At 37.9% G+C, this 25,546-nt stretch overlaps 2 protein-coding genes across 3 annotated transcripts in view; one reads left to right on the top strand and one right to left on the bottom strand.

The window, feature by feature from the left end:
* Positions 1-25,443, top strand: LOC127452622 (protein THEMIS2-like). Of its 2 annotated transcripts, none has more exons than XM_051718243.1 (6): positions 1-148; positions 1,576-1,716; positions 10,671-11,024; positions 13,606-14,789; positions 17,697-17,805; positions 18,467-25,443. In XM_051718243.1, exons 1-6 carry the CDS (start codon positions 52-54, stop codon positions 18,550-18,552), a joined length of 1,971 nt encoding a protein of 656 aa, XP_051574203.1. In that variant the 5' UTR covers positions 1-51; the 3' UTR covers positions 18,553-25,443. The 2 variants fall into 2 exon arrangements, with proteins under 2 accessions (XP_051574203.1, XP_051574202.1); XM_051718242.1 differs by having other exon boundaries at positions 10,599-11,024.
* LOC127452646 (replication protein A 32 kDa subunit-like) overlaps positions 19,326-25,546 on the bottom strand; it is a 28,983-nt gene continuing 22,762 nt past the window's right edge. The window contains exon 9 of the mRNA XM_051718278.1: positions 19,326-19,474. Within this exon, the coding sequence (XP_051574238.1) occupies positions 19,387-19,474 (88 nt within the window). The 3' untranslated portion in view covers positions 19,326-19,386. The remainder of the gene's footprint in view (positions 19,475-25,546) is intronic.

The raw sequence follows: 25,546 nt of genomic DNA, 5'->3' as shown, positions 1-25,546 counted from the left end.
CACAGAAGATCAGCTCAGTGTGTGTGTGTGTGTGCCACTGACAGTTGAAAGATGGGGGACCTCCAGTCCTTGCGTGTCTTCATTAACTGTTTGGATCAACAGTCTTTACCCCGCATACTACAGATCTGCTCTGGGGTCTATTTTCAGGGTAGGATTACATGTTCTCTTTCTGTTCAAAATGCAACTTTTTATAAAAAAAAAAAAAATAAATAAATAAAAAAATATATATATATATATATATATATATATATATATATATATATACACACACACACACACACACACACACACACACACACACACATATAAATTGCATTTTATATGTATAGAAAGTCACAAAATAACAAGCAAGATCCTGTTCTTCACACTAACTTTTAATCCATAACTATGCTCGCTCATTTCACACAATCAAATTTAGTTTGCATTGCAATTGTTATTTGTTCTAAATGTATGTTTCAAGTGTCTTTTAATCATCATCTTTTGTAAAATTAAGAAGAAAACCCCTTAACCTTCATTTTCTTTCTGTTGAGATTGTTGAGATTTTATTATGAAAGTTTTTGCACACAGTTTGTTTTACTTCACGACATAATAGAGTAACATTGCTTCTGAGGGTGGGGTAATTTAAACTCAGCAAAATTATGTTGTAAAAAGAAAACAATAATACAAATCTAAGTAGAAAATTGGCTGAAGTGTACTTCTGCAGTGTATACACCAATCTGAAAAACTTGTAAAAGCATGTAAAAAGTCATTGCATTTATATGTCCCAAAACAAAAGCAATGTCCATGGAGGATGTTTGATGCATGTTGTCATCAGGTTAAATTGAAACCTGATACTTGAATGTTAAGTATGTTTTTTGAGCTATTAAAAAGACTGATTTCTCTCAGATGCCAAACAGAACATGAGTGTTAAAATCCTTATTTTATTTAAGCTTCCATTTGATTTGTGCTGTGCACTTTCAATACATTATGTAAATGTGAGACAGAATAAACTGTCTGGTTTAGTCTCATACACTCAAAAACATATTTAACCTATTTTTACAATTTACACATTTCAATTTCACATCAAACTACCATCAAATTGAATTGTGTAATTTTTAAGCAAATGAATTTTTGTAATACAACTTTAAATATTTAAAATGTATCAAGTTTTATATTTTATTTTGTTAAAGATTATTCAATTCAATTTGATGGAATTTTGTAATGAAATCGAAATGGTAAGGACCTAAGATTTAGCCTACATTTACAGTACATACATTTTAACCTAAAATCTTGAAAAGTCCATGGACATGTTATCGTCTACCCATTAAACTGTGCCTATGTCGAACAACAGTTAATATAAGCAGACATACATTCTAGAGCAAAAACTGTCCTGAGGTATTAGGAATTCAAGAGATTTCAAGGTTGGAGCTCACACAAATATTGGATTCCCTACTGCATGTTTGACTTTGCTTACTCTTTTGACTATTATAGTTAGTTTGGGCCTATATACACACACACACACACACACACACACTGTAAATACTGATTCTGATAAAAATTAACTTGACTGATAATGCAAATAATTATTATTTTCAGGATCAGTATATGAGCTTTCAGGAAGTGAAGTGTGTTTATCTACTGGAGACCTGGTGAAGATCATTGGTTTAGAGCTCCTGTCTGTATCTTGTGAGGAGATTGACACAGGAACATCATTTGAATTGCCTATTCAACATTCAGGTGAGTCATTAAACAATGTGAATATAATAATGTTCACAAAAACACTATTACACACCAGAGCTGTGTGATCATTGAACTTTAGATGTCAATGATTTGTGAACCAGATCAACTGTTCATATAAAGGACTGATTTTATTTTCACAGATGTGATCACTATAAAATGGAAAATAGCTGTTGTGATAGGGACCAAGGAAGTAACAAGGAGATATCATACCAGAAAGCAGGAACAGTGTTCCAAAGATGATTTTATTATAGGTGCAAAATGTGCAAATAAATAAGTTTAAAAGCGAACATAAAACCAAGGTTACATAAAAAAACAATACAAAAAAAAAACAGTCTAAAACTAGACCTGTTGTAGGTACTAAAAGCCAGTACCCATTCCCCTCCCCAAACATTAGAGGCCAGAGATTTGTTGCACTCAAACAGTGTTTAGCAACCTTGTCCCATGTGCTTCAAATGCTTGTTGTCCATCTTGTCTTTCACCATCTAATGGCGGCTGGCTTAAATACACGATTTTCCCGCCACAAAATTAATTGGAACATACTATTATCTTAAAATTAACCCTCACCTTCTTATTCTTATATATAATATATAACATAATTCAATAAATACATAAGAACAAAATGAGAGTTAAAACATATACAATAGGATTGATAAAACATTTGCACAATAAAACCGCAATAAATATTGTAAATTGCGAGTAAAACAAGAAACAAGTCCTTTAGACACATTAAAATCCCATGATGGAGACTGACTCGCAGGCTCTCCATCACTGCTGTGTTAAGATTCTTCAAGTTTCAACTTTTGAGTTCCACAGTAAAAACAGCAGCATATAGGGTTGGAACATGATGGTGACATGAATTTACATGATTTTTTTTTTATTTTTTTTTTTTTGTATATCTTTGAAAATAATGTGTTTAATATCATGTAGTGCATCTATGTGTCCTGTCTCATTAGTTTATGAATTTTAAAGGACTGTTTCAGCTTCAATACAATTTAAAGGGACAGTTCACCCAAAAATGAACATTCTCTCATCATTTACTCATGCCATCCCAGATGTGTATGACTTTCTTTTTTCTGCTGAACATAAATGAAGATTTTTAGAAGAATATTCCAGCTCTGTAGATCCATACAATGCAAGTGAATGAGTGCCAAATTTTGATACTCCAAAAAGCACATAAAAGCAGCATAAAAGTAATCCATAAGACTCCAGTGGTTAAATCAATGTCTCCAGAAGCGATTTGATAGGTGTGGGTGAGAAACAAATCAATATTTAAGTTATCCTTTTTTGCTAGAATTTCTTCTCCCTGCCCAATAGGGGGCGATATGAATGAAGAATGTGAACCACCAAAAACACAAAAATAATGTGAAAGTGAAAGTGGAGATTGACTGAGCAGGGAGGAGAATTTATAGTAAAAAAGGACTTACATATTGATCTGTTTCTCACCCACACACATCACTTCTGAAGACACTGATTTAACCACTGGAGTCATATGGATTTATGCTGACTTTATGTGATTTTTGGAGATTAAAAATTTTGGCACCCATTTACTTGCATTGTATTGACCAAAAGAAATCCTTCTAAAACTATGAAAATATGTTCGACTCGTCCCTCGTTTATTTAAAAATCTGCACTTACAATGGAAGTGAATGGGGCCAGGCCATAAACATTAAAATACACACGGTTTCAAAAGTTGAGCCACAAGACATAAACAGCATACAATATGTGCTAACATGACTCTAGCCACTAGAGTCTAACGTGATTAAAATCTCAATTCTAGATGATTTTAGTGTGATAAAATAGATTACAGAGTTTACTAGTGTTGCGTCGTCATGGTAAGAAAGTTGTTATATTGGATATAATTTTAAACTGACCGTAACTTTATACTGTAAAGTATAACATTACAAATTAGTAAGAAAGGGATAATGTACAGTCAGCTGGTTTTTAATCGCAAAATAAACACTGACAGGATGATCAGGACTACGTCGCGAAGCAGAGGACTCTTGTATCGGCCTGAAAGGATTTATTTTGCGATAAGAACCAGCTGACTGTACATTATCCTGCTTATTACATGGCCACTAACAAACAAACTAAATAAATGGACATAAAATATTGATTTACATTGAAATGATGTAATTATGTGAGAAGAAATAAATCACTGAACAGCTGAAATCAACCTCTGGATTGCGTCTGAGTTCTGTTGGTGTTTATTTTGTAATTAATGTCTGACTGTTCATAATGTATCTTATTGCAAGACTACTTGCCAAATAAATAAATAAATGCACATGAAACATTTATTTGAGTTGAAATTATTTTATTAGCTTACTTGTAGAGATCACAGAGTGATCCGAGAAGCAGGACCAAATGCTCACAATACCCAGATGAGCGGTCTGATACGTGGATGTGCAGTTGTTACTGAGAAATATCAGACCTCTAGATGGCGCCATTGACAAGTATCGAGTATTCCAGAGAGCCGTGTAATAATCAATTTTATCACACTAAAATCAAGTTAACACATAATGTTTACATCTTGTAGCTATACCTTTAAAATAGTGTGTATTTGGGGTCACGTGACGCCATGCAAGAGGCAGACGTGTGAGCAACGAGCTCTGCGCACTTTGCTAAGTTTTTAATTATTTTCATGTTATAATCTGGTGAATTTTGATACACCCAGTTACACATTTGCTCTTTGATGCAAAACATGGCAAAGAAGTCAAAATCTTCAGGCTCTGGAGACATTATAAGACACTTACGTGTTCAGGATGAAAGCCCCGACAGACCTATAGACCGGGGACTCGATTTGGGTGGCGCGGCGGGAGAAGGAATCCAGCGTCAGTTGTCCAACATGTCGGTGATGTTGACAAAGATTCTTGCTGACTTGGAGGATCTCGCTGTAATACGTCGATCGATTACGGCGATGGAAACAAAATTCTCTGAGTTAGTTACAAGAGTGACTGATGTTGAAAAACGAATCGATTTTCTGGAATCTTCAGAGAGGGAATTAATAACGTTCGAATTGTTGGAATTCCTGAGCATGAGGAGGGCAGAGATATGGTGAAATTCCTTGATGAGCTTTTCCAGAGTCTGCTCGACATAACAGGCCACAAGCTGGAAATCGAGCGAGCTCACAGAGTTCCTGCTCACAGATCTGCTGAGGGAGACAGGCCCCGATCGATTCTGGCCAAATTTCTGAGATCATCCGATAAAGAGCTTGTGTTGCGCCAGGCGAGGAGCAAAGGGAAGCTTTCTTGGAAGAACCATAATGTTTTCTTGTTCCCAGACTTTGCGAGTTCGACAAGAGAGAAACGCAATCGGTTCAAGGAATGTAAGAAACTCTTACATCAGAAAAAGATCTCGTTTGCTCTGATGTTTCCGGCCAAACTGAGAATAGAAGTATTTACATGTCCAAATCAGGCAATGTCTTTTATTGAATCAATGTCTGAGTAAACCATTGGATGTTTCTCATGTGAGTGGCTTGACTCATGTACTTACTCTTGAGGAAGCTGGGCGTCATTTTGGTTTCTTTTTTCTTTTCGCGTTGGCTCCGCCTAGCGGCCGGAGCTTGTTTTGTGAATAACATTTTTCCTTAATGAAATTTTGCATGGAAGTTCCCGGCCAGTTTGAGAGTGGACACTACGGATGACCGCAAAATATCTACATGCTCACACAAAGGATGTCTTTTATGAAGTTGACGGATTGTGTAAGTCATGGTATATACTTTTATGCGGCCTCCGAGTGAATTGACTCGACCATCTGGGGAATCGGGATGCCGGTTTTGTTTCTTTTTGTATTGGTTCCGCCTAGCGGCTGGAGCATGTTCTATTGAATAACACTCCTTTGGAACAGCTGTGGATTAATCTGTTCATTCTTAGTGCTTATTCCTCCTGCTGGCTGTAGTTTGTTTTGAGTTTTTTTACGGGACATTGAATGATTACGTCATCCGTTGAACTCATAACAGCCGGCTCACTGAACATTCGTTTGTCTGTCCGAGGAATCTGAACAGTTTTATATCAGCTGGAATTTGTTTTGTGGAAGACCACACCTTTGAGACAGTTCTGTGAATGAATGTTCGTTCTTCATATTTGCTGGGTTTATTTTACAAAGTATTTTCTGTTATGTAATTTTGCCTCATGTCATATATTTGTGAGGCAAAATTGAGCAATCCTATGGCAAAGTTGTCGTGGGGGCTCGTGGGCATTCATGGACCTTTTGAGTTTAGAGGGATTGTCACCGGTTGGCGCTGTCGTGCGTGGGGTTAATGCGCACTTTCTTCTTCTTTCTGTTTGTTTTGTTCGGGGGGAAGTTCGGGGTTTGTTTGTTTCACTAATGGGGAATGTGGTCTGTATAATTTTGCTATATCAAAATGTCAAATGTTAATATGAGTGTACTATCTTTCTCCACATGGACTGTACTGTAAATGGGTTGGGGAACCCCATAAAAAGAAGGAAGGTTATTACTTTTCTTAAACGTAAGAAATATGATATAGTGTTTCTTCAAGAAACACATCTCTCCCCGCAGGAAGCTGAAACATTTGGGAAGATATGGGGTGGACATGTTTTCTTTAGTGCTGGCTCAAGTAAGAGCAAGGGAGTCATTATATTGGTAAATAAACATCTACAATTCAAATGTCTCAAACAGACTAAAGATAAATTAGGAAGAGTCATTATTGTTTTAGCAGAAATTCAAGGACAAAGGTTGATTTTGGCTAATATTTACGCACCTAACGCTGATGATCAGGGCTTTTTTATAGATCTTGAAGGGATGTTGCAAACCACTGGCACCCCTCATGATATAATATTGGGAGGAGACTTTAATCTTTTGATGGATTCAGTCCTTGATCATAGTGAAGCAAAAGTGTGCAAGCCCCCTAGAGCAACATTAACGCTTCACAGGATGTGTAAAAATCTTGTTCTTACAGATATTTGGAGATGTTTGAACCCATCTGGTAGGGACTATACATTTTTTTCATCAGTCCATAAGATTTATTCTACAATAGATTTTTTTTATTATATCCAAATCCCTCATTTCATCTGTTGTGGATTGTTCAACTGGAAACATTTTAGTCTCGGATCATGCCCTGGTGAGTTTAGAGGTGTTGCCACATATAGAGAAAAAGAAATAATATATAGTTGGCGCCTTAATGTATCCCTTCTGCAAAATCCTGATTTCCAACAAATGTTAAAGACTAAAATCAATGTTTATATGGAGACCAACTGGTCCTCAGTATCCTCTGTGGGCGTGGCTTGGGAGGCACTTAAGGCGGTTCTTAGGGGTTGGATCATACATTATGCCTCATTCATCAAAAAATCCAAAGCACAAGAATTTATAGAGTTGGAAGGAAATATTAAAAGTGCAGAGACAGAGCTGAAGCGCCATATGTCAGCTGATGGCCTCAGAGAATTGACCCGATTGAAATACAGATATAATACTATTTTGTCACGGAAAGTGGAGTTTTGGTTATTCAAGGCAAGACAGTCATACTTTGAGTCGGGTGACAAAGCAGGGAAGCTTTTGGCTAGATATATAAAGCAGAGAGAGTCTTTTTTACCATTCCCTCGGTGAAATCTGCTGGTGGTGAAATTTTTACTTCAGCCATTGATATTAATAATGCTTTTAAAGAGTTCTATCTTGATCTTTATAGTTCCACGTCTTCGTCTACTGATGAAGATATTATAAACTTTGTGGAACCATTAGATCTTCCTAAACTGACGACTGAGCAAAAAAACTCACTTGATTCTGAGATAACCTTTGAGGAGCTTGACGAGGTAATTAAGTCCCTACCTACTGGCAAAGTTCCGTGGCCAGATGGTTTTGCCGCAGAATTTTTTAGATCCTATGCTACAGAACTGGCTCCACTTTTGTTAGAAGTTTATACTGAAACATTAAAGAATGGAAAGCTCCCTCCAACCATGACACAAGCCCGGATCAGTCTGATTCTTAAAAAGGACAAAGATCCAAGCGAGTGTAAAAGTTACCGTCCAATTTCCCTGATCCAACTAGATGTAAAAATATTGTAAAAAAATTTGGCTAATCGATTAAGTAAAGTTATGACATCTCTTATACATATAGATCAGGTGGGATTTATTCGGGGCCGCAGCTCTTCTGATAACATCAGGCGTCTCATCAGTATCATGTGGTCAGTAGCGAATGATCAATCTCCGATTGCTGCCATCTCACTTGATGCCGAAAAGGCATTTGATAAGGTAGAATGGGATTATCTTTTTAAGATTTTGGAAATGTATGGGTTCGGGAGTACATGTATTGGTTGGATTAAGTTACTTTATAGACACCCTGTAGCAGCGGTACAAACAAATGGATTAATTTCAGATTATTTTACTCTGAATAGGGGCACTCGGCAGGGCTGCCCTCTTTCCCCATTATTGTTCTGTCTTGCCCTGGAACCATTAGCAGCTGCGATAAGAAAGGAGGATGATTTTCCAGGGGTGGTGACGGGAGGTATGCCGCATAAGCTTCTGCTTTACGCAGATGATATTTTATTATTTGTCTCTGAACGTACTAGATCTATGCCTTGCCTCCACTATTATTTATTAATTCCTTTTACAAGTTCTCAGGATACAAAGTCAATTGGGCTAAATCCGAAGCTTTGGCTCTGACAGCGTACTGCCCAGTAATGGCTTTTCAGCCGGGCGCCTTCCAGTGGCCCAAACAGGGCATTAAGTATTTGGGGATTTTATTCCCAGCAAATTTATCTGATTTAGTTTGTGTTAATTTTGACCCTTTAATAAAAAAGGTTTTTGAGCGATGTGAGCAGGTGGGCTTCATTACATTTATCAATGATTGGGAAGGTTAATGTTATTAAAATGAATTGTTTTCCAAAATTTAACTACCTGCTACAATCTCTCCCTGTAGATGTCCCCCTCTCTTATTTCAAGGAATTTGATAGCATAGCGAAGTCCTTCATTTGGAATGGTAAACGTTCCAGATTGCATTTTAATAAGTTACATAGGCCGATAGACAAAGGAGGGCTAGGCCTACACAAGATTTTGTTTTATTACTATGCGTTCAGTCTCAGACATTTGGCTCATTGGTTACTTCCACCTGAGAGAGCCCCTCCCTGGTTTGTTATTGAACAGGCAGTTCTTGCCCCTATTTCGCCATTACAAAGCATCTCTATCAAACTAATCTGAAAAGTTAAGTTACACCCCGTTATTTCGCATTTACACTCGGTATGGACTAAAGTGTCCAGATTGTTTAAATTGGACACTTTTTTAAATGTTGCCTCGAGCATATGGCAGAACCCAAGACTGTGTATTGGCAAGTCTCCTTTCTGCTGGCCGGAGTGGATTGTGAGAGGGGTTGCTACACTCGGTGACCTATATGAAAGTGGTGTGTTGAGATCCTTTGAAAACTTGGTCCAACATTTTGGGATCCCCAGACCTCAGTTTTATAGGTATTTACAACTGCGCCACCTGCTTTGTACTATTTTTGGGAGTAGCACACACCCCCTTAAGGAGGCAGATGCTTTGGGAGAGGTGATTGCGGCTTTTGGAAAAGGTCATGATGCATCAGTGTATTACTCCCTGTTAATTCAGAGTATGGGGGACGGAGCCTTAACTTGGCATTGGAGGAAGGAGTGTGGGCAAAGATTCTTAAAAACGTTAAGTCTGCATCCAGAGATGCAAGGGTGCGTCTTATACAATTCAAAATTTTGCATAGATTTTATTGGACCCCCTCTAGACTGTATAGGCTTGGTCTTAAAGACACACCCACCTGCTGGAGATGCCAATCGGAGGATGGAGACATGGCCCATGTTTTTTGGTGGTGTGTCGAGATCCAGAAATTCTGGTCAAAGGTTCAGAATTTTGTGTGCGACGTGGTGGGCACTCAGGTTTTGTTTTGCCCCAGACTTTGTATTCTGGGTGATGGGGCGGTCATCAATGTGGGGGATGGCCATATAGAGAACTGGGTTCTGACATGTGTGATGATCGCCAGGCAGGTTATTTTGAGGGGTTGGAGGTCAGCTGGTGCATCCCCATATCCGGAGTGGTGCACGGAGGTGGGGAGGGTGGCAGCTTATGAGGAGGTGTCATTGGGAAGACGGGGTGGCTTGGATAATTTATTCGGAAATGGGGCAGGTATTTGGAGTTTTTGGAGGGCTCGGGTGGGGTGTGGAGAGAGTAGCGTAATATAGTTAGTATGATTATTATGTGTGTGTATGTATGTATGTATGTGTAGATATATATATATATATATATATGTATATATGTGCGTCGGTTTGATTTTTATTTCTATATATTTTCTTATGTTTGACCACAGGGTTGTTTTTTGGGGGGCGGGGTCGGGGAGGGGGGTTGTGGGGTTTAAATATTGATTTTTATATATATATATATATATATATATATATATATATATATATATATATATATATGTATATGTTTACATTTCATTGCTCATGTATGATTTAATAAAAATGTTAAATACAAAAAACTACAACAATCTAAACAAAGAGTGAAATAAACAAACCATTTCAATAAACAAAATAAAATAAAAAAAATAAAAAAAACAGTGTGTATTTTAGCATATATGGACTGGCCCCATTCACTTCCAGCGTAAGTGCCTTACTGTAGATTAAATAAATTATTAAAAAGAATAAATGGCTTAAATTAAAATAAATATTTGATAAAATATTCGAGAATAATAATGTAATAATCAACTATGGGTTTCTATTTCTGGATATATAAAATCAATGTCCAAGTCAAAATGTTTTGCAAGTTTACTGACTTCCTGGAAGGACAGTAAGAACATAAGAACTTTATGCAGCTCAATTGTGATGGATTGTTTTTATTTTTAATAAATTATATTTTAAATGTAGCTTAACACCAGCATAACGGACTTGAACAAGTATGCCACTTTGTCACTAGGTCAGTTCCGTCTCATCGCGGAGGATCTGCCATACAACACAATAGAGGAAATTGTGGGTTTGTGTCCTGTAGGTGTGGATGCCTTTGGCTCTTTCACTTTCATTAGCAGCAGTGAGCTGACTGTGGACAATTTCACGCTACCTGCTGGAAAGCAGTTGACCCTGCTGTCAGTGGAGCTTGATGAAGATGGGGAAAGACGAGCACGGTGTCAGCTGGTTGGGCAGAATGTGGCCTCTGCAGAGTTACTCCTTCCCTTATCCCTCAAGGGGGATTTTTATGAGTGTGAAGGAGACCGTAGTTACTCTCTACAGGAAATTACATCATCTGTCAGGCTGAGTAGCCGTCGCTTCCGCAGCACAAATGTGAAGAACAGTGGTGGCCCATTGATTTTCAGCCCAGTTTATGAAATTAAAGCCATTATGCAAAGTGAGTACAACAGCGTATTTTACTTTCAATATGTTGATCAGTTGTCTTCATTGCACAGGGGTACTCAGTCCTATTTTAGGATCCATTGAACTTGGAAGTTCCTACTTGAAAAAGTGCAATAAATCGCCACTTGGAGATCGGACTTCCAACTAGGAAACTCAAGTGGAAATCCATTCTCCGATTTCACTGAGATGCAGGTGCTTGACGTCACGTGAACATGGTGGCACTCAGGGAGATGTACTGTACAATTAATTATAAATATTAACTTTTGAGGAAATAGAATGCATTAATAAGTCAAAGTTCTTACATTACACTTTGTTAAGCAAATGTTTGCAGAGACCAGGTGTGTAACACACAGTAAATGATCCTCTCTGTTGAAAATCAAATACCCAACAAATGTGAGTATTGCATTTCCTATCCTCCACGATTTGGTCTCATTTCAGTTGGTACGTAAAGTTCGAACTAACGGATTAGTAACTGTTAGTTAGTTTGCAAGTTAGTGCTTAATTTGGTTGAACCGTCCGCTCTTAACGCAATACTTAAGTTGTAGGCTCTCCGTTAAGAAATATGTAGTTGCATAATATAACCCCAATTCCAAAAAAGTTGTGAGGGTATGGAAACTGCTAACAAAAACAAAAAAGAGTGATTTGTAAATTATAATCACCCTTTGCTATATTGAAAGCACTACAACTACACATTATATGATGTTTTACCTTGTGAATTTCATTGTTTTTTGAAAATGTACATTCATTTCAAATCAGATGATTGCAACAAGCTCCAAAACAGTTGGGACATTTGAGTGTGTACCACTGTGAAACATCACCATTTCTTTTAATAACACTTATTAAGCATTTGGGCACTGAAGACTCAAGTTTGTTAAGTTTAGAAAGTGGAATTTTCCCCCATTCATCCATTATGTAGGTCTTAAGCTGCACAATTGTACAGGGTCTTCGTTGCCATACGGTGTGCTTCATAATGCGCCACACATTCTCAATTGGAGACAGGTCAGGACTGCAGGCAGGCCAATCTAGCACCCACACTCTCTGCTTACACAGCCATGCACTTGAAATCCAGGCAGTATGTCATTTGAAGTTGTCCTGCTGGAAAACCACTTCTGATTTTTTAGCATTTTTATCCCAACCATTACTCCTGGTTGGGGGTAAATATTCCATCAATATTGACTTAAGTTTAATGGTGTAACGCTTTAATATATTAGTGCGTAAATTGTAACTTAGTGCCCATTTACGCTATAGCTAGTCTTGTAACTAGTAAAAAAAGTTGTAACTTACGCATGACAGCAAATGGCCCCAGGTGACTGCAAAACGGTAGTGTTTCCATATTGTTGTTTGACTGTCACCAGATATGCCTCCTAGCGACAAAACTGAGAAACAATATTGCATTACTAGCATTTGTTGTACAGGTGTACGATTATCAAAAGAAAGTATAATTTACCATATTTTGAACACCGGTCTCTGCAAACGTTTGTTAAACAGTTTTTTTTTTTTTTTTTTATGATGTAATGTAGGAACCTTGACACATTGGTGGATCTTATTTAATAATAGTGAATGTTTATCATTAACTATGTATACTTTATCTCCCTGCCTGCCGACATATTCGCATGCTGTCACGCACCTGCATCTCGGCAAAGTCAGAGATGAAGATTTCTGCACGAGTTTCCAAGTTCTGAGTCTGAACTTCAAGGGGCATTCCATTGCACATTTCCTAGAAGGAAGTTGGAAATTCCGACTTTCCAAACTCAGTGGAATGCAGCAGATGCATCCACAGCATGCTCTGATGCAGCATCATGTCTAGTGTGTAGGCGCCCTTAAAGGAATATTCCAGGTTTAATACAAGTTAAGCTCAATCGACAGCATTTGTGGCATTATGTTGATTACCTTTTATTTTTAAAAATCAAGTCGAGGTTACAGTGAGGCACTTACAATGGAAGTGAATGTGGCCAATTGTTTGGAGGGTTTAAAGACAGAAATGTGAAGCTAATAATTTTATTCAAGCACGTTTGTTAAAACTCATGTATTATTTGAGCTGTAAAGTTTTTTAAATTGTCATTTTTAGTCATTTTAGGGTTTGTTGACATTACACTGTCATGGCTGTCGATTGGCTGCAACTTTACACAGAAAAGATTATTAAGTGATTTTATCACACTAAAATCATGTGTACATGCATACAGTTTTCTTGTGGCTATATATTTTTTAAAATTATTTTAACATAAAAAAATTGGCCACATTCACTTCCATTGTAAGTGCCTCACTGTAACCTCGATTTTTGCTTTTTTTTTTAAAGAAAAAGGATGGGCAAGCCAAAATATATTTTTGAGGTAATCAATATTATGCCACAAGTGCTGTCAATTGAGCTTAGCTTGTATTGAACCCGGAATATTCCTTTAATGCAGGAGATATCAAGTAGGAATATCCCACATATGTCTTTGAAAGGAACGCATCACTATTTTCCTAGTAGGCACTTCCGTACTTATTTTCCTGCAGAGTTTAATTCCTCTATTATAGGAGCTTAATGGGTGGATATGGTCTTGGAATTAATTTTCGGTCATTATTTTTACATTCAGTGAGGAAGGACGTAGTCAAGTTCCCCTCCAGCCTGGAAGTGGATGTCCAGGATGTGACCGAACAGTTCCAGAATTTTGTGTTCATAACTCCTCTATCAATGGCTGAGGTTGCAAGTCAGCCAAAGGAGTCTTTCCCCACTATGGCAGAGATCCTGGACGGGCCAGAGGGTAATCAGTTTTTTAATTGCAGCTGGTTCCAAGAACTGCAAAAAGGCAGGCATCTAGTGTTGCATGGGTGGGGTGACACACCAATGGTATTAGCCTCAACTCCAAAGGGGAGGAAGGGAAAACAGTACTTCCTAATCTCACAGAGATATGGTGGACAAATGAGAAGGAGGGCCAGGGAATTTCGATCCGTCTATGAGCTGTTCTTGGCATCCTCTCAGTCTCCGGGATTGAAGGTAAGTGTGTCGCAGGACTGTGAAGAGGCAGAGGAAGAGGGAATACCTGCCCTCAGTGTTGGTGAGCATCTTGAGGTTCTTGGGATGGCATCGGTGGACAGGCACAAGGACGAATCTGGAGCTGCTCAGAAAGTAGAGAGTCTAATTTGCAAACGGACTATTGAGGTGGAGGATGAGGATGATGAAGATGATGAGGATAATAGTGAAGAACTTGCTCTGCCACTGTTCATGGCAGGCCACTTTGTGGAAAAGCTTTCAGATAACAAGAAGTACAGTTTAACAGACTTGATGAACAGCTCGTTGCCTCTTGATATCAAAGTGGTGACTCGAGATAAAGAACTAGAGAAAGATCCCCTGATGGGGTTGCCAGCGCTTAAGCTTGAGGAAACTTTCAAGGAGACCACGGTGTTGACCAGCCTACCCAGTAAACCAGATTTGTGCTTTGAGTTGCCAGTACACTGGTTACAAATGTCTCTCTGTTTTACCTCCGATCATCTGCCTTGGTCCATTGGTGAGCCCCCCAAACTTCATGTAGAGACAGTCACTGAGGTATCAGAGAACTTCTACTACGAATATCACAAACTTACAAGCAAAGCTGAGGAACCTCCTCCTCGTCCACCGAAGAGGAAGCCATCTGCTTCAGAAGCACCTAAAAAGTCTCCCAAGTCTAGACCTTCTATATCATTACCAAACCTAGCCAGCACAATGACCCAACAACTTGAGGATCTCTCGCTGGGCCAAACAAAGGCGAAACGCCCCCCTGCTCTGCTTCCTCCTGACAATGTAAGCAAAACATGTTTTTTATTCTTCTACTGAAGAGAAGAGAATGTTAACTTTTAGAAATCAAACATTAATATCTGGGTTTCCTGATGATGACATACTGTAATAAAATATTAATTAATATAACTATTAAAGTAATCCACTTTTTCCAAATTCCCCCCTATGGTTAATATTCAATTAAGGCTGAATTATACTACACGACTTCTGGGTATCACACACATTTGTAAATGGCTACAGATAGAAACTGACCATCATACACCAAACAACTGATCCAATCAGATCACAAACTCACATGTAAACACGCCCTCATTTTCTAGAAGCCACATAACAAAATAAACAAAAATGCATGGTAGCGCTGCCGTTGTTGTTGCTAGTTTGTTCCAAGACAAGAAAGACTCAGGCCAAACGCATTTGGGTGCGGTCTTGAGTGGGAGGACACAGTCAGTCTAAAAGCCTCTAAAAACTGCAACACGAGTTGGAAGTGAGTGGCGTTAAAAGTTAAGCTCCACTTTGAGTGTGTGTTTGCTATCTTCATTTCTTGGGCTTCGTATGACTTCAGATTTAAGTCATTAAAGCATCACACACTATGAGATTTCCTCTGTAGTCATGGATAATCGGCTGAAAAATATCAAACGTGTCAGATCAGTCGCTTGGTGAGAAATTACACTGGCGGCCAAAAGTTTGGAATAATGTACAGATTTTGCTGTTTCAGAAGGAAATTGGTACTTTAATTCACCAAAGTGGCATTCAACTGATCACAAAGTATAGTCAGGACATTACTGATGTTTAAAACAGCACCATCACTATTTGAAAAAAAAGTCATTTTTGATCAAATCTAGACAGGCCCCATTTCCAGCAGCCATCACTCCAACACCTTATCCTTGAGTAATCATGCTAAATTACTAATTTGATACTAGAAAATCACTTGCCATTATATCAATCATAGCTGAAAGCTATTTGGTTCGTTAAATGAAGCTTAACATTGTGTTTGTTTTTGAGTTGCCACACTATGCAATAGACTGGCATGTCTTAAGGTCAATATTAAGTCAAAAATGGAAAAAAAAGAAACAGCTTTCTTTAGAAACACATCAGTCAATCATTGTTTTGAGGAATGAAGGCTATACAATGCTTGAAATTGCCAAAAAACTGAGGATTTCATTCAAAGTTGTACACTACAGTCTTCAAAGACAAAGGATAACTGGCTCTAACAATGACAGAATGAGATGAGGAAGGCCCAGATGTACAACTAAACAAGAGGATAAGTACATCAGAGTCTCTAGTTTGAGAAATAGACACCTCACATGTCCTCAGCTGACAGCTTCATTGAATTCTACCCGCTCAACACCAGTTTCATGTACAACAGTAAAGAGAAGACTCAGGGGTGCAGGCCTTATGGGAAGAATTGCAAAGAAAAAGCCACTTTTGAAAAACAAAAAGAAAAGGTTCGAGTGGGCAAAGAAACACAGACACTGGACAACAGATAATTGGAAAAGAGTGTTATGGATCTTAACCCCATTGAGCTTTTGTGGGATCAGCTAGACTGTAAGGTGCGTGAGAAGTGCCGACAAGACAGCCACATCTATGAAAAGTGCTACAGGAAGTGTGGGGTGAAATGTCACCTGAGTATCTGGACAAACTGACAGCTAGAATGCCAAGGATCTGCAAAGCTGTCATTGCTGCACGTGGAGGATTTTTTGATGAGAACTCTTTGAAGTAGTTTAAGAAGGTCTGAACATTTTCTTCAAATTGTAATAGTAATTTTTCATATTATTAATGTCCTGACTATACATTGAATACCACTTTGGTGAATAGAAGTACCAATTTCTTTCCATAAGAGCAAAATCTGTACATTATTCCAAACCTTTGGCCGCCAGTGTATATACTATGCAATTTTCTGTGAAATTTGTCAACTGCAACTGGCCCAAAATCTGCAGACTGTAACAGACTTGCATGGACGAGGACTAAGACTTCAAATCAGGGCTAAAATTGGCGTTAAAGTCGTAGTGTTATCAAGCCTTTGCAGAAAGAGTAATGGAATATTTAACATTGTTCATTATTCAGTTCTATTTAATGGAATAGCTCACACTTCTTGACATCATTCACCCTCATGTTTTTCCAGGCACTTAATGACTTACTGTGAACAAAAAAGCAGAAGTTTAGCAGAATCTCTGATGTGCTCCTTTCAATATGATAAAAGTGAAGGGGAAGCACTGGCGCTCCAAAAAATGACATAGGCTACATACACACTGCAGTTTTGGGAGTGACAACCGCATTTATTAATTGTCAATCCCCTAAATGATCTTTCTACTTGTGTACAGAATACAGGAGTTACTCCCAAAACCGTGACAATTAAGTAACAGTTATAATTTTTTGTTTATGCTTTTCAAACTGTTTTCTTTTTTTTTTTTTTCTGTTTGTTTCAAAATGTGCTCTTTCTGGGCCGTACCGCATCACCAGAAGGCTGGTGGAAGCAGCTACAGTGGAGACATAACAAAATTTGACATAAGACTTTAGAAGACTCTTAATAAAGTGCATGAGTCATATGGACTATTTTTGAGAAACTTTAATGGTGCTTTGTCATTTTCGGAGCTCAACAGTGTCCATTCACATTCAATTTCATTGTATAGAAAAAGAGCATGTTGGTGTTTCTGTTAAGCATCTCCTTTTATGTCCCGTATTCGGGTTTGGAAGAACATGAAGGGGAGTAAACAATGAATTGGGAAAACTACCACTGTACGATTTTTCATTTATAAATTAACACTTAAGCTGCAAACACCATGTGGGACAGTAACTATGATCTTTGTGTATAACAGAAAACCAAGCATGATCTCGATGTTCTTCTTTTCAATTTTGTTTAGCTGGGTCAGCAGCTTACAATATGTGTCACTTTTGTCTTCTTGTGCAACTCAGTCTCTAGTGCAGCCCCCTCCACTGTTTCCTAGAAAAAGCTCATCAATAGCAGAGAGCACCAGTCAGCCTAATATGTACGTGACAAGCCCCTCAATGGCACAAAAATCAGGTTAGTTTCTTTTTTTTATTTTTATGACAGATATGTCAAGCAACTTTTTTCTCTTCAGTTTAAGGTACTGTGTTTGCTGCTCGAATGATCTTTAAACTCCAGTACATGATGTTCTATTTTTGGACCAATGATCTTAGAGCTAATGCTGTCTTCACATGCTTTCAGAATGAACATAAATACGAGTTGCCATCCAACTTAGAAGTTGCACATGAATGACCCCTCAAATCGCAATTACAACTGGGAACTTTGGAGATGATTTCGATACACTAGTTAGGAGTTGTCACGATTCATAACATTTCAACGTGGTTGGCAAGAAGACCGTTTCAGTAGTGAATCATTAGTAATTATTCTTTTTTTTTTTTTTTTTTTTTAAACAGCTACCTTGTTATCTTGTTGCAGTGTTGTATTATGTACACATTTGTTGCATTGTTACATTTATAAACAGAAAAAATCATGTATGGACATGGCCTTCTACAAAAATATGTGAGAATGAACCTGGAGCACTCTATTCTCTCTGACCACAACGTACTTGAATGTGACATACTCGTAATTACGACGGAATTAGGGGAAGTACCTTCCAATACGCATGTGAAGGCAGCACAAAATATTGATAACTTGCTGCTCCTTTCATCTATTCGTTTCTCTTCCTCCAAAAAAATAGCAAGGAGACTCTCCGATCAGGATCATGACTACGAGTCCATTGATGAAACGTTAAAAAACACCCATGATAGCATCATGCACTATTAGATCAAGGACAATCTTCAAGCAATGCAGAAGAAACCCCAGATATTAAAGGAGATACTGGAAACTCCATTGTGCCCACCCCTAAATGTCAACACCAGAAGATGACATGTCCTGCAGTATGACAAGCTATGCTCCATCTGAAACTATTTTAAACAGCATTTTTGCAGATTCTTTTATTATTATTGTGCAAGCACTTTTTATGACCTCATATTAATTGAGAGACACGGAATAGTTGATGGAAAAAAATTTATGAAAAGATGTAAATTAAGACATGTTATGCATCATCTAGCAACATTTTACTAATTTAAATGCTCCACTTGAATCCTCAAAGTTGTCAGAATGCAATGCTTAACAAATGTAACATTTAGACCACTAAAGAAACAAAGTATGCTTTCATAAAACTACTGAAGATTATATATATATATATATATATATATATATATATATATATATATATATATATATATAAATATATATATATATATATATATATAAAACCTAATATCAACATGGTCTGTCAAATGCTTTTATATATTCTCTCAAAACTATTAATATAAATGGGCCAGAACAGCTAACATTTTTCAGCAGAAATGACACTGGGCCTTATGACATGAAAAACAAAATGTGTAAATGCATTTTTAAGTTAATTGTCCTAGTGAATTAACAATGACATAAGAGACAATTGACATAAGAATCGTTTTACTAATGATTTACAAACAATTTGCTCTGTTCATGTTTCATGAACAAGGCCCAATGATTTGACTATGAACTTAAGGCTTGCAGGTTGTTGGCTCTATGGCGAACGCTGGTAAAACAGATCTGAAAAGACTAGACTAATTAGACTTCATTGTCTGTTGATCTGAAGTGGTCCTCATCGATGGTGGAGAAAATGTGTCCTTCGTTGCTGAGAAAATCCACAATTTGCCTGTATAAGGAAGAAGAAAAAAACTAACAAACATGAGAATCACACCGCACTAAAAAAGAACATCAGCTTGTCCACTTGCTAAATGTGGTTAGCACCACCAACATGAGACTTAATTTATCTTAATTGGGGGTTTTGAAACTGAGCCAGAAATAGATTAGATTTAAATGTTGGCTTGGATTGTTTTTTTTGCTTTTTTTTTTCTTTAGGAGTGACATTTTGCATAGATATGAGCTGTTGAACATCTAGTGTTTAGAAATGAAAAAAATACTTTTCTCACAGATATTGCAACAAGAATCACAGATATTCAAGACTTTAGAGGAAAATTTTACTGTTTCAGGGGTGTTCAATTTAAATTCCAAGAGGTTATGCCTGTAAATGGCCTTTTCAATAAAGGGTCTAAGAAATCATAGCTTACACTGTTTTAGAGGCAATGATCTTGTATTGCTATGAAATTAAAAAAGCAATGTGCGTTTCAGGAATATTTATAGTAAATTTCCAAGTTGGCAGCAATAGTACTTTGTGAAAGTAAGAAACATTAAATCCTAAACACTGCTACGTTGTCAAGCAAGCAATTCAGTATAAAGTCAAAATAATATAGTTTTATTGATACTTGATTTTTTTATACATTTTGAATCAACACTTTTCTCACTTTGATGGATTTTTTCACTGAGCTCAATCGCAATGCATCCTGGGATTGCTTTATCTTCAAAGAATACTTCGGATGCTGCCTTCGAATTTGGCCAAAAAGAGGTATCATATATAGTGCTGGGTACCTAGTTCTTATTCAGGCCAGTTTCCATTAAAAAAAATAGATCAATAAAATAAATACCAAAACCGTTTGATTTGACTTTCAGTTGTGTTAACGGTTCTCAAACGTGCATTCTTCTGCCAATGCAGATGCAACACTGTGCTAAAACTCACTATTGATTCAGCAGTGCAACCAATGCAGCCTGATTCCTGAACAAATTACTCTTATGAATTGGTTCATTTGAATCTACACTGCAAAACATACAGCACTTCCTACCGAATGAATGACTTTTATCAGCCTGTTCTTAATATATATATATATATATATATATATAAAAAATAATTAAAATAAAAACTTAATGAACCACAAATCTTTAATTTCATCATTTCCGACATAAATGAACTAAATTCAGAGTAATTACTGGATGGTTGTTGATATGACAATGTGTAGTTAAAGATACAACAAATCTCAGTGTGTAATTAGTGGTATTTTATAAAAATGAATGAAAGAACAAAAAATAATTGAAAATGTGTAAACACCGTTTATATGTTCTGTAAACATTAAATGTTCTCGTAGTTTAGTAACTGCTTTGGATTGATGAGATTTCCAAATAATTATTTCTCAAGTACTAAAAGAACTGAGGGGTCTGGGTAGCTCAGTGAGTATTGACACTGACTACCACTCCTGGAGTCATGAGTTCAAATCCAGGGCGTGCTGAGTGACTCCAGCCAGGTCTCCCAAGCAACCAAATTGGCCTGGTTGCTAGGGAGGGTAGATGTAAATGTAACTATTAAGGAAATGGAATCGTCAAGACGAATCAGAAATGGTAAATTCCTTACGATTCACATTCTTAATCATAATTATGCTGCCTACCTTTTGGAACCGCCTTTGCTTTGGAAGCGCACTGATGATGCCTTAAAATGCTGCCTACATATGCAGCTCACTTGCTTTTGAACAAAGCCACAGTGTCAGAGGCTGCTTTGCCATGACAACCAGTGTGCATGTCTTTTGTCTGCAGTGTATGTTCATGCATAATTATTGTACGAAGAATGATTTACTGTGCTGACCGAAACAATTTGGGGTCCCGATCTGGACTGCGGACCACTAACTGTTGACCTCTGCATTATTCCATTGCTATTAAATGTTGGGGATGGCTTAATCACCGCCTCGGATGGCACGTGCACAGTCTGCCGCAGTCTGTTCACTTTAATGCCTAGGGGACACTACATGACTCAAGCTCGTCTCCTTTGATGTTTTGAGTCGGCGACTGGTCTGCGACAAGAAGTCTCAGATCTCACAACGAACGATCTTATTGTGTGCGCACTCCTGCGACATGCTGAGACTAGTCAAAGACACTAAGACTTGATATCAAGACATCTTGTTGTCAGGTGTGAGCACTGTCTCAAAGAGTGAGAGACTGTTATGAGCCAAAACCAATGAAATATAGAGAGAGCGCAAGAGAAGGGCAAGGGATAAGGAAGCAGAAGACAAAAAAATAATTAGAAAATAAAATAAAACATGACCCAAATCTCCCTACCCGCAGTCTTTATTATTTTCAGCTGTTTTTTGTTTTTGTTTATTTATTTTCTCCCCTTTACTCCCCAATTTGGAATGCCCAATTCCCAATGTGATCCAAGCCCTCGTGGTGGCATAGTGACTCGCCTCAATCTGGGTGGCGGAGGATGAATCTCAGTTGCCTCTGCTTCTGAGAGCGTCAATCCACGCATCTTATCACATGGCTTGTTGAGCGCGTTACCGCGAAGACCTAGCGCGTGTGGAGGCTTCACGCTATTCTCCATGGCATCCACACACAACTCACCACGCACCCACCAAGAGCGAGAACCACATTATAGCGAACACTAGGAGGTTACCCCATGTGACTCTACCCTCCCTAGCAACCGGGCCAATTGGTTGCTTAGGAGACCTGGCTGGAGTCACTCAGCATGCCCTGGATTTGAACTCACGACTCCAGGGGTGGCAGTCAGCTACCCAGGCCCCATTTTCAGCTATTTTTATAAATTTTTTCCTTTGCAAATAATCGTAAAATGGGAGCGAGCTGTTCTTTCATGTTTGCTGAAAAAGGAGAGCAAGGTATTGGTTAACAGGAGACAAAAATAATTAGAAAATAAATAAAAAAATGACCCACATTTCCCTACTCACAATTTTAATTATTTAATTTTTCCATTGCAAATGGTGCTAATAAGAGCAAAAACGGGTGCGAGCCGTTCTTTTGTGTTTGTTGACATGTTATCAAGAATAAACTGCACGAGTTTGTGAATGAATTTCGTAACCTTAATTTTAAAATGCATTTTGGGTGGTCCATTTGAAACAGGGCGACGCTAAAGGCAGCTACAACAGCCAGTTTTTCCACAGGTATCGTGCAGATTTAAAGGGAAATAAGCGTACTATCAGAAAATTTCAAAAAGGGAATGCATGAACATACAAAATAGGGACACAGATATGAGCAGCATGCACACTAGAAGCTCAGTTACAGGTACTGCACTAAAATAACTCAAAATTCTGCTTTAAATGCCATGCTTGCGAATAATTAAGAGAAACTGTGTGCTGGTTTTTAGTGCTTTCGCGTCTTTTATTTTTTGTGCTTATTATCATTCAGTAATACACAAGTTGTAAAAAGAGATGACCATGTATAACGGTGATGTGTCTCGCTTGTACACGTGATTGGATCACCCAAAACGCATTGTATTACCAGTGTACACATGGCCTCAGTCGGGATGAATGGTCATGTAGTTGATACACTAGTCCTGTATTGTGCGCACCAGCATGACGGAAAACAAGACTGAGTCGCAGAGCATAGTGTACGCTTGGCTTAAGCTGGTGCCACACTAGCAGACTCCAATCAACTCTATTTTGTCCGAGGGTGTCACACATGCAGACTGTTTTGCTGAGATCTTGCTCTCTTTAGTAGGAGGAATGACACACTTGCCGATTAAAAATGGTGGAGGGGTGACAAACATAAAAAAACCTCATCGCAACTCTGTCACTCAGATTCCGTCAAAATAATAATAGGAGTACCACGTGAGCAAAAACAATTGCAACAGAGTGATTTACGATGTGATTCTTGGAGTAACTTTACCTTGTGAAAGTGTGTGATTGTGTATTTATCCCCTCGAGGCTTGTCTTAGAATGCGTATGTCCAAATGCAACTTACAGTGAGGTAAGAAATCACATTCAACAAAAACAGACTCTTGTGGCTCCGCTTTCTGATTTAATTAGTCACTTAAAGTAGGAGAAAAGGCAGGAAAAATGCTTGGTGACAGAATCACTTATGAATTACAATCAGTGTTTGTGGTGATATGCAGCCGAGTACGATTGCAGATGAAAATGTTCAGATCAACTTTTCTCAGTTCTTTGGTAAAAGAAGCTCACTGGTCACATGACGAGAACACAAGACCCTGCCTCGGGGACAGAACAATATTTTTCAAGCAAGCTGGATGTGTTTTTCAGTTTTTGAAGCCATTATCTCAGGAGGGAGTCCCGACAGTCAAGTGATTAACGTCTTCCCTCTGAGAGACATTAATGCGCGCTTAGTCTCCCTCCGCCTGGCCGGTGATTATGTTAATGAAGCTCACACCTGAAAATCACTGGAAAAATTGGCTTGACACACAAAACTGGGAATACTTTCTCATTCTGGCAAGCTATTACACTTACTGTAGATGGTTAATATCAGCATTATATTCATCGCCAGAGGGGTACTGGTTTTTCCCAAGGGTTTTTTTTCTCCATTTACTAACACAGGGGTTGGCAACCTTTTCGACATGGAGAGCCATGTCTGTTTTGTTTTTTTCTCTTGTTAATGGCCGTGCCGATGTCTATAACCAAATTCTGTATGTACAATATGTGTATGAAAGTCCACTTGTGAAAAAAGCTATTTTGCGTTTTATTTTTAATTTAATAGTTTATTTTTCATTACAAATTATATTATCAACATAACAGTTTGAGTGAAAAGTTTGTGCAAAACCCAATGATATCTGGCATGTGAATTTTTCTACAGAGCATCTTGTGACAGTGCTTTAATGGAAGCAAGAAAATCTCTCTTTTTGTAGATGAGTTAAACGTTTATGTTAATGTTACTTATTTGATTAGTGATTAAGAAATTGTGCTGAATCTTAAATATTTCTTAATTTATCTATCATTTTTCCAAAATCACACGCGAGTAATCACTAGCATGCAAGCAACAGCGAGAGAGAAGCAGGCTATTTTATTTTAGTCCCTCACACCTGCATGCCAACCGACATATTGATGTAATCCTTCCTCATGATCACGCAGTGTGTTTTCATGAGCTGAATGGGAGGCAAAACACTATTAAAGTGTGACAATACTGCGGTATAGTCAACAGACAAGTACAGCGCGTGCAAGCCATTCATGCATCACAAGCAACGCGGATCAATTCAGGCAGCGCTGCACTTTCAGTAAATCGCATGAGTAAACCAGTCTGCAAAATCCTAAAACTTTATCTCCAGGTTTAAATTTATATTTTCAATCAGACTCAGATTTTTGAATCCCACGATGGGTGTTTATGTCTTTCAATCGTTTAATCTACAGTAGTTTTGAAAGTGATCATCATTTTGATCAGGTTTAATCTCAACGATTGACAGTGTTGTCTTAATTTCATAAAGTTTTTTTTCCTAAGGAAAAATAAACAAATAAAACATGAAAATGTAGGCTGTCATCCACTCAACCATGCAGTGTAACTGAAGCAAAGCGAGTGCGTTTACTCGTGTGATTCACCGAAGGTGCTGTCTGAACTGATCTGCACTGCTGGCTTGTGATGCGTGCAGCATGAATAGCTTGCACGCGCTGCCCGCGTCTGTTGACTTTAATCATGTTTATCGTCCAATTCAGCTTATGAAAACGATCACGAGGAAGAATTACATCAAGATGTAGATTGGAATGCAAGTGTGAGGGACTTCATATAAATAAAATAATCTACTCCTCTCTTGCTGTTGCTTGTGTGTAAATGATTACCCCTCCTGAACTAACATCTTCTGGAGTTTTGTGTTCCTTGCCACAGCCACCTTTGCCTTGCTCACTGGGGGCCTAAAGACAAATAATTTTTAAGGCATGATTTTCAATGAGATTTTTCATTTAAACTGTTTAATGAGGACTATAAGACATAACAGACATCACAGCATAGTTTTCTGTACAGCTGCTTTGAAATGATGTGAAAAGCGCTATACAAATAAAAATGACTCATGAATACATGTCTAACTGCTTCTGAATCATAGTATGCATGCACATCACTTGTTAAAGCAGAAGTGAAAGCAGAGAGCTCACAAAATAGTTTTTATACATTAACAGTT

The sequence above is a fragment of the Myxocyprinus asiaticus genome, chromosome 15, assembly GCF_019703515.2.
Source record: "Myxocyprinus asiaticus isolate MX2 ecotype Aquarium Trade chromosome 15, UBuf_Myxa_2, whole genome shotgun sequence".
Lineage (NCBI taxonomy): Eukaryota > Metazoa > Chordata > Actinopteri > Cypriniformes > Catostomidae > Myxocyprinus > Myxocyprinus asiaticus.
The sequence above is the reverse complement of the archived record's forward strand: the minus strand, read 5'-3'. Positions and strand labels throughout refer to the sequence as shown.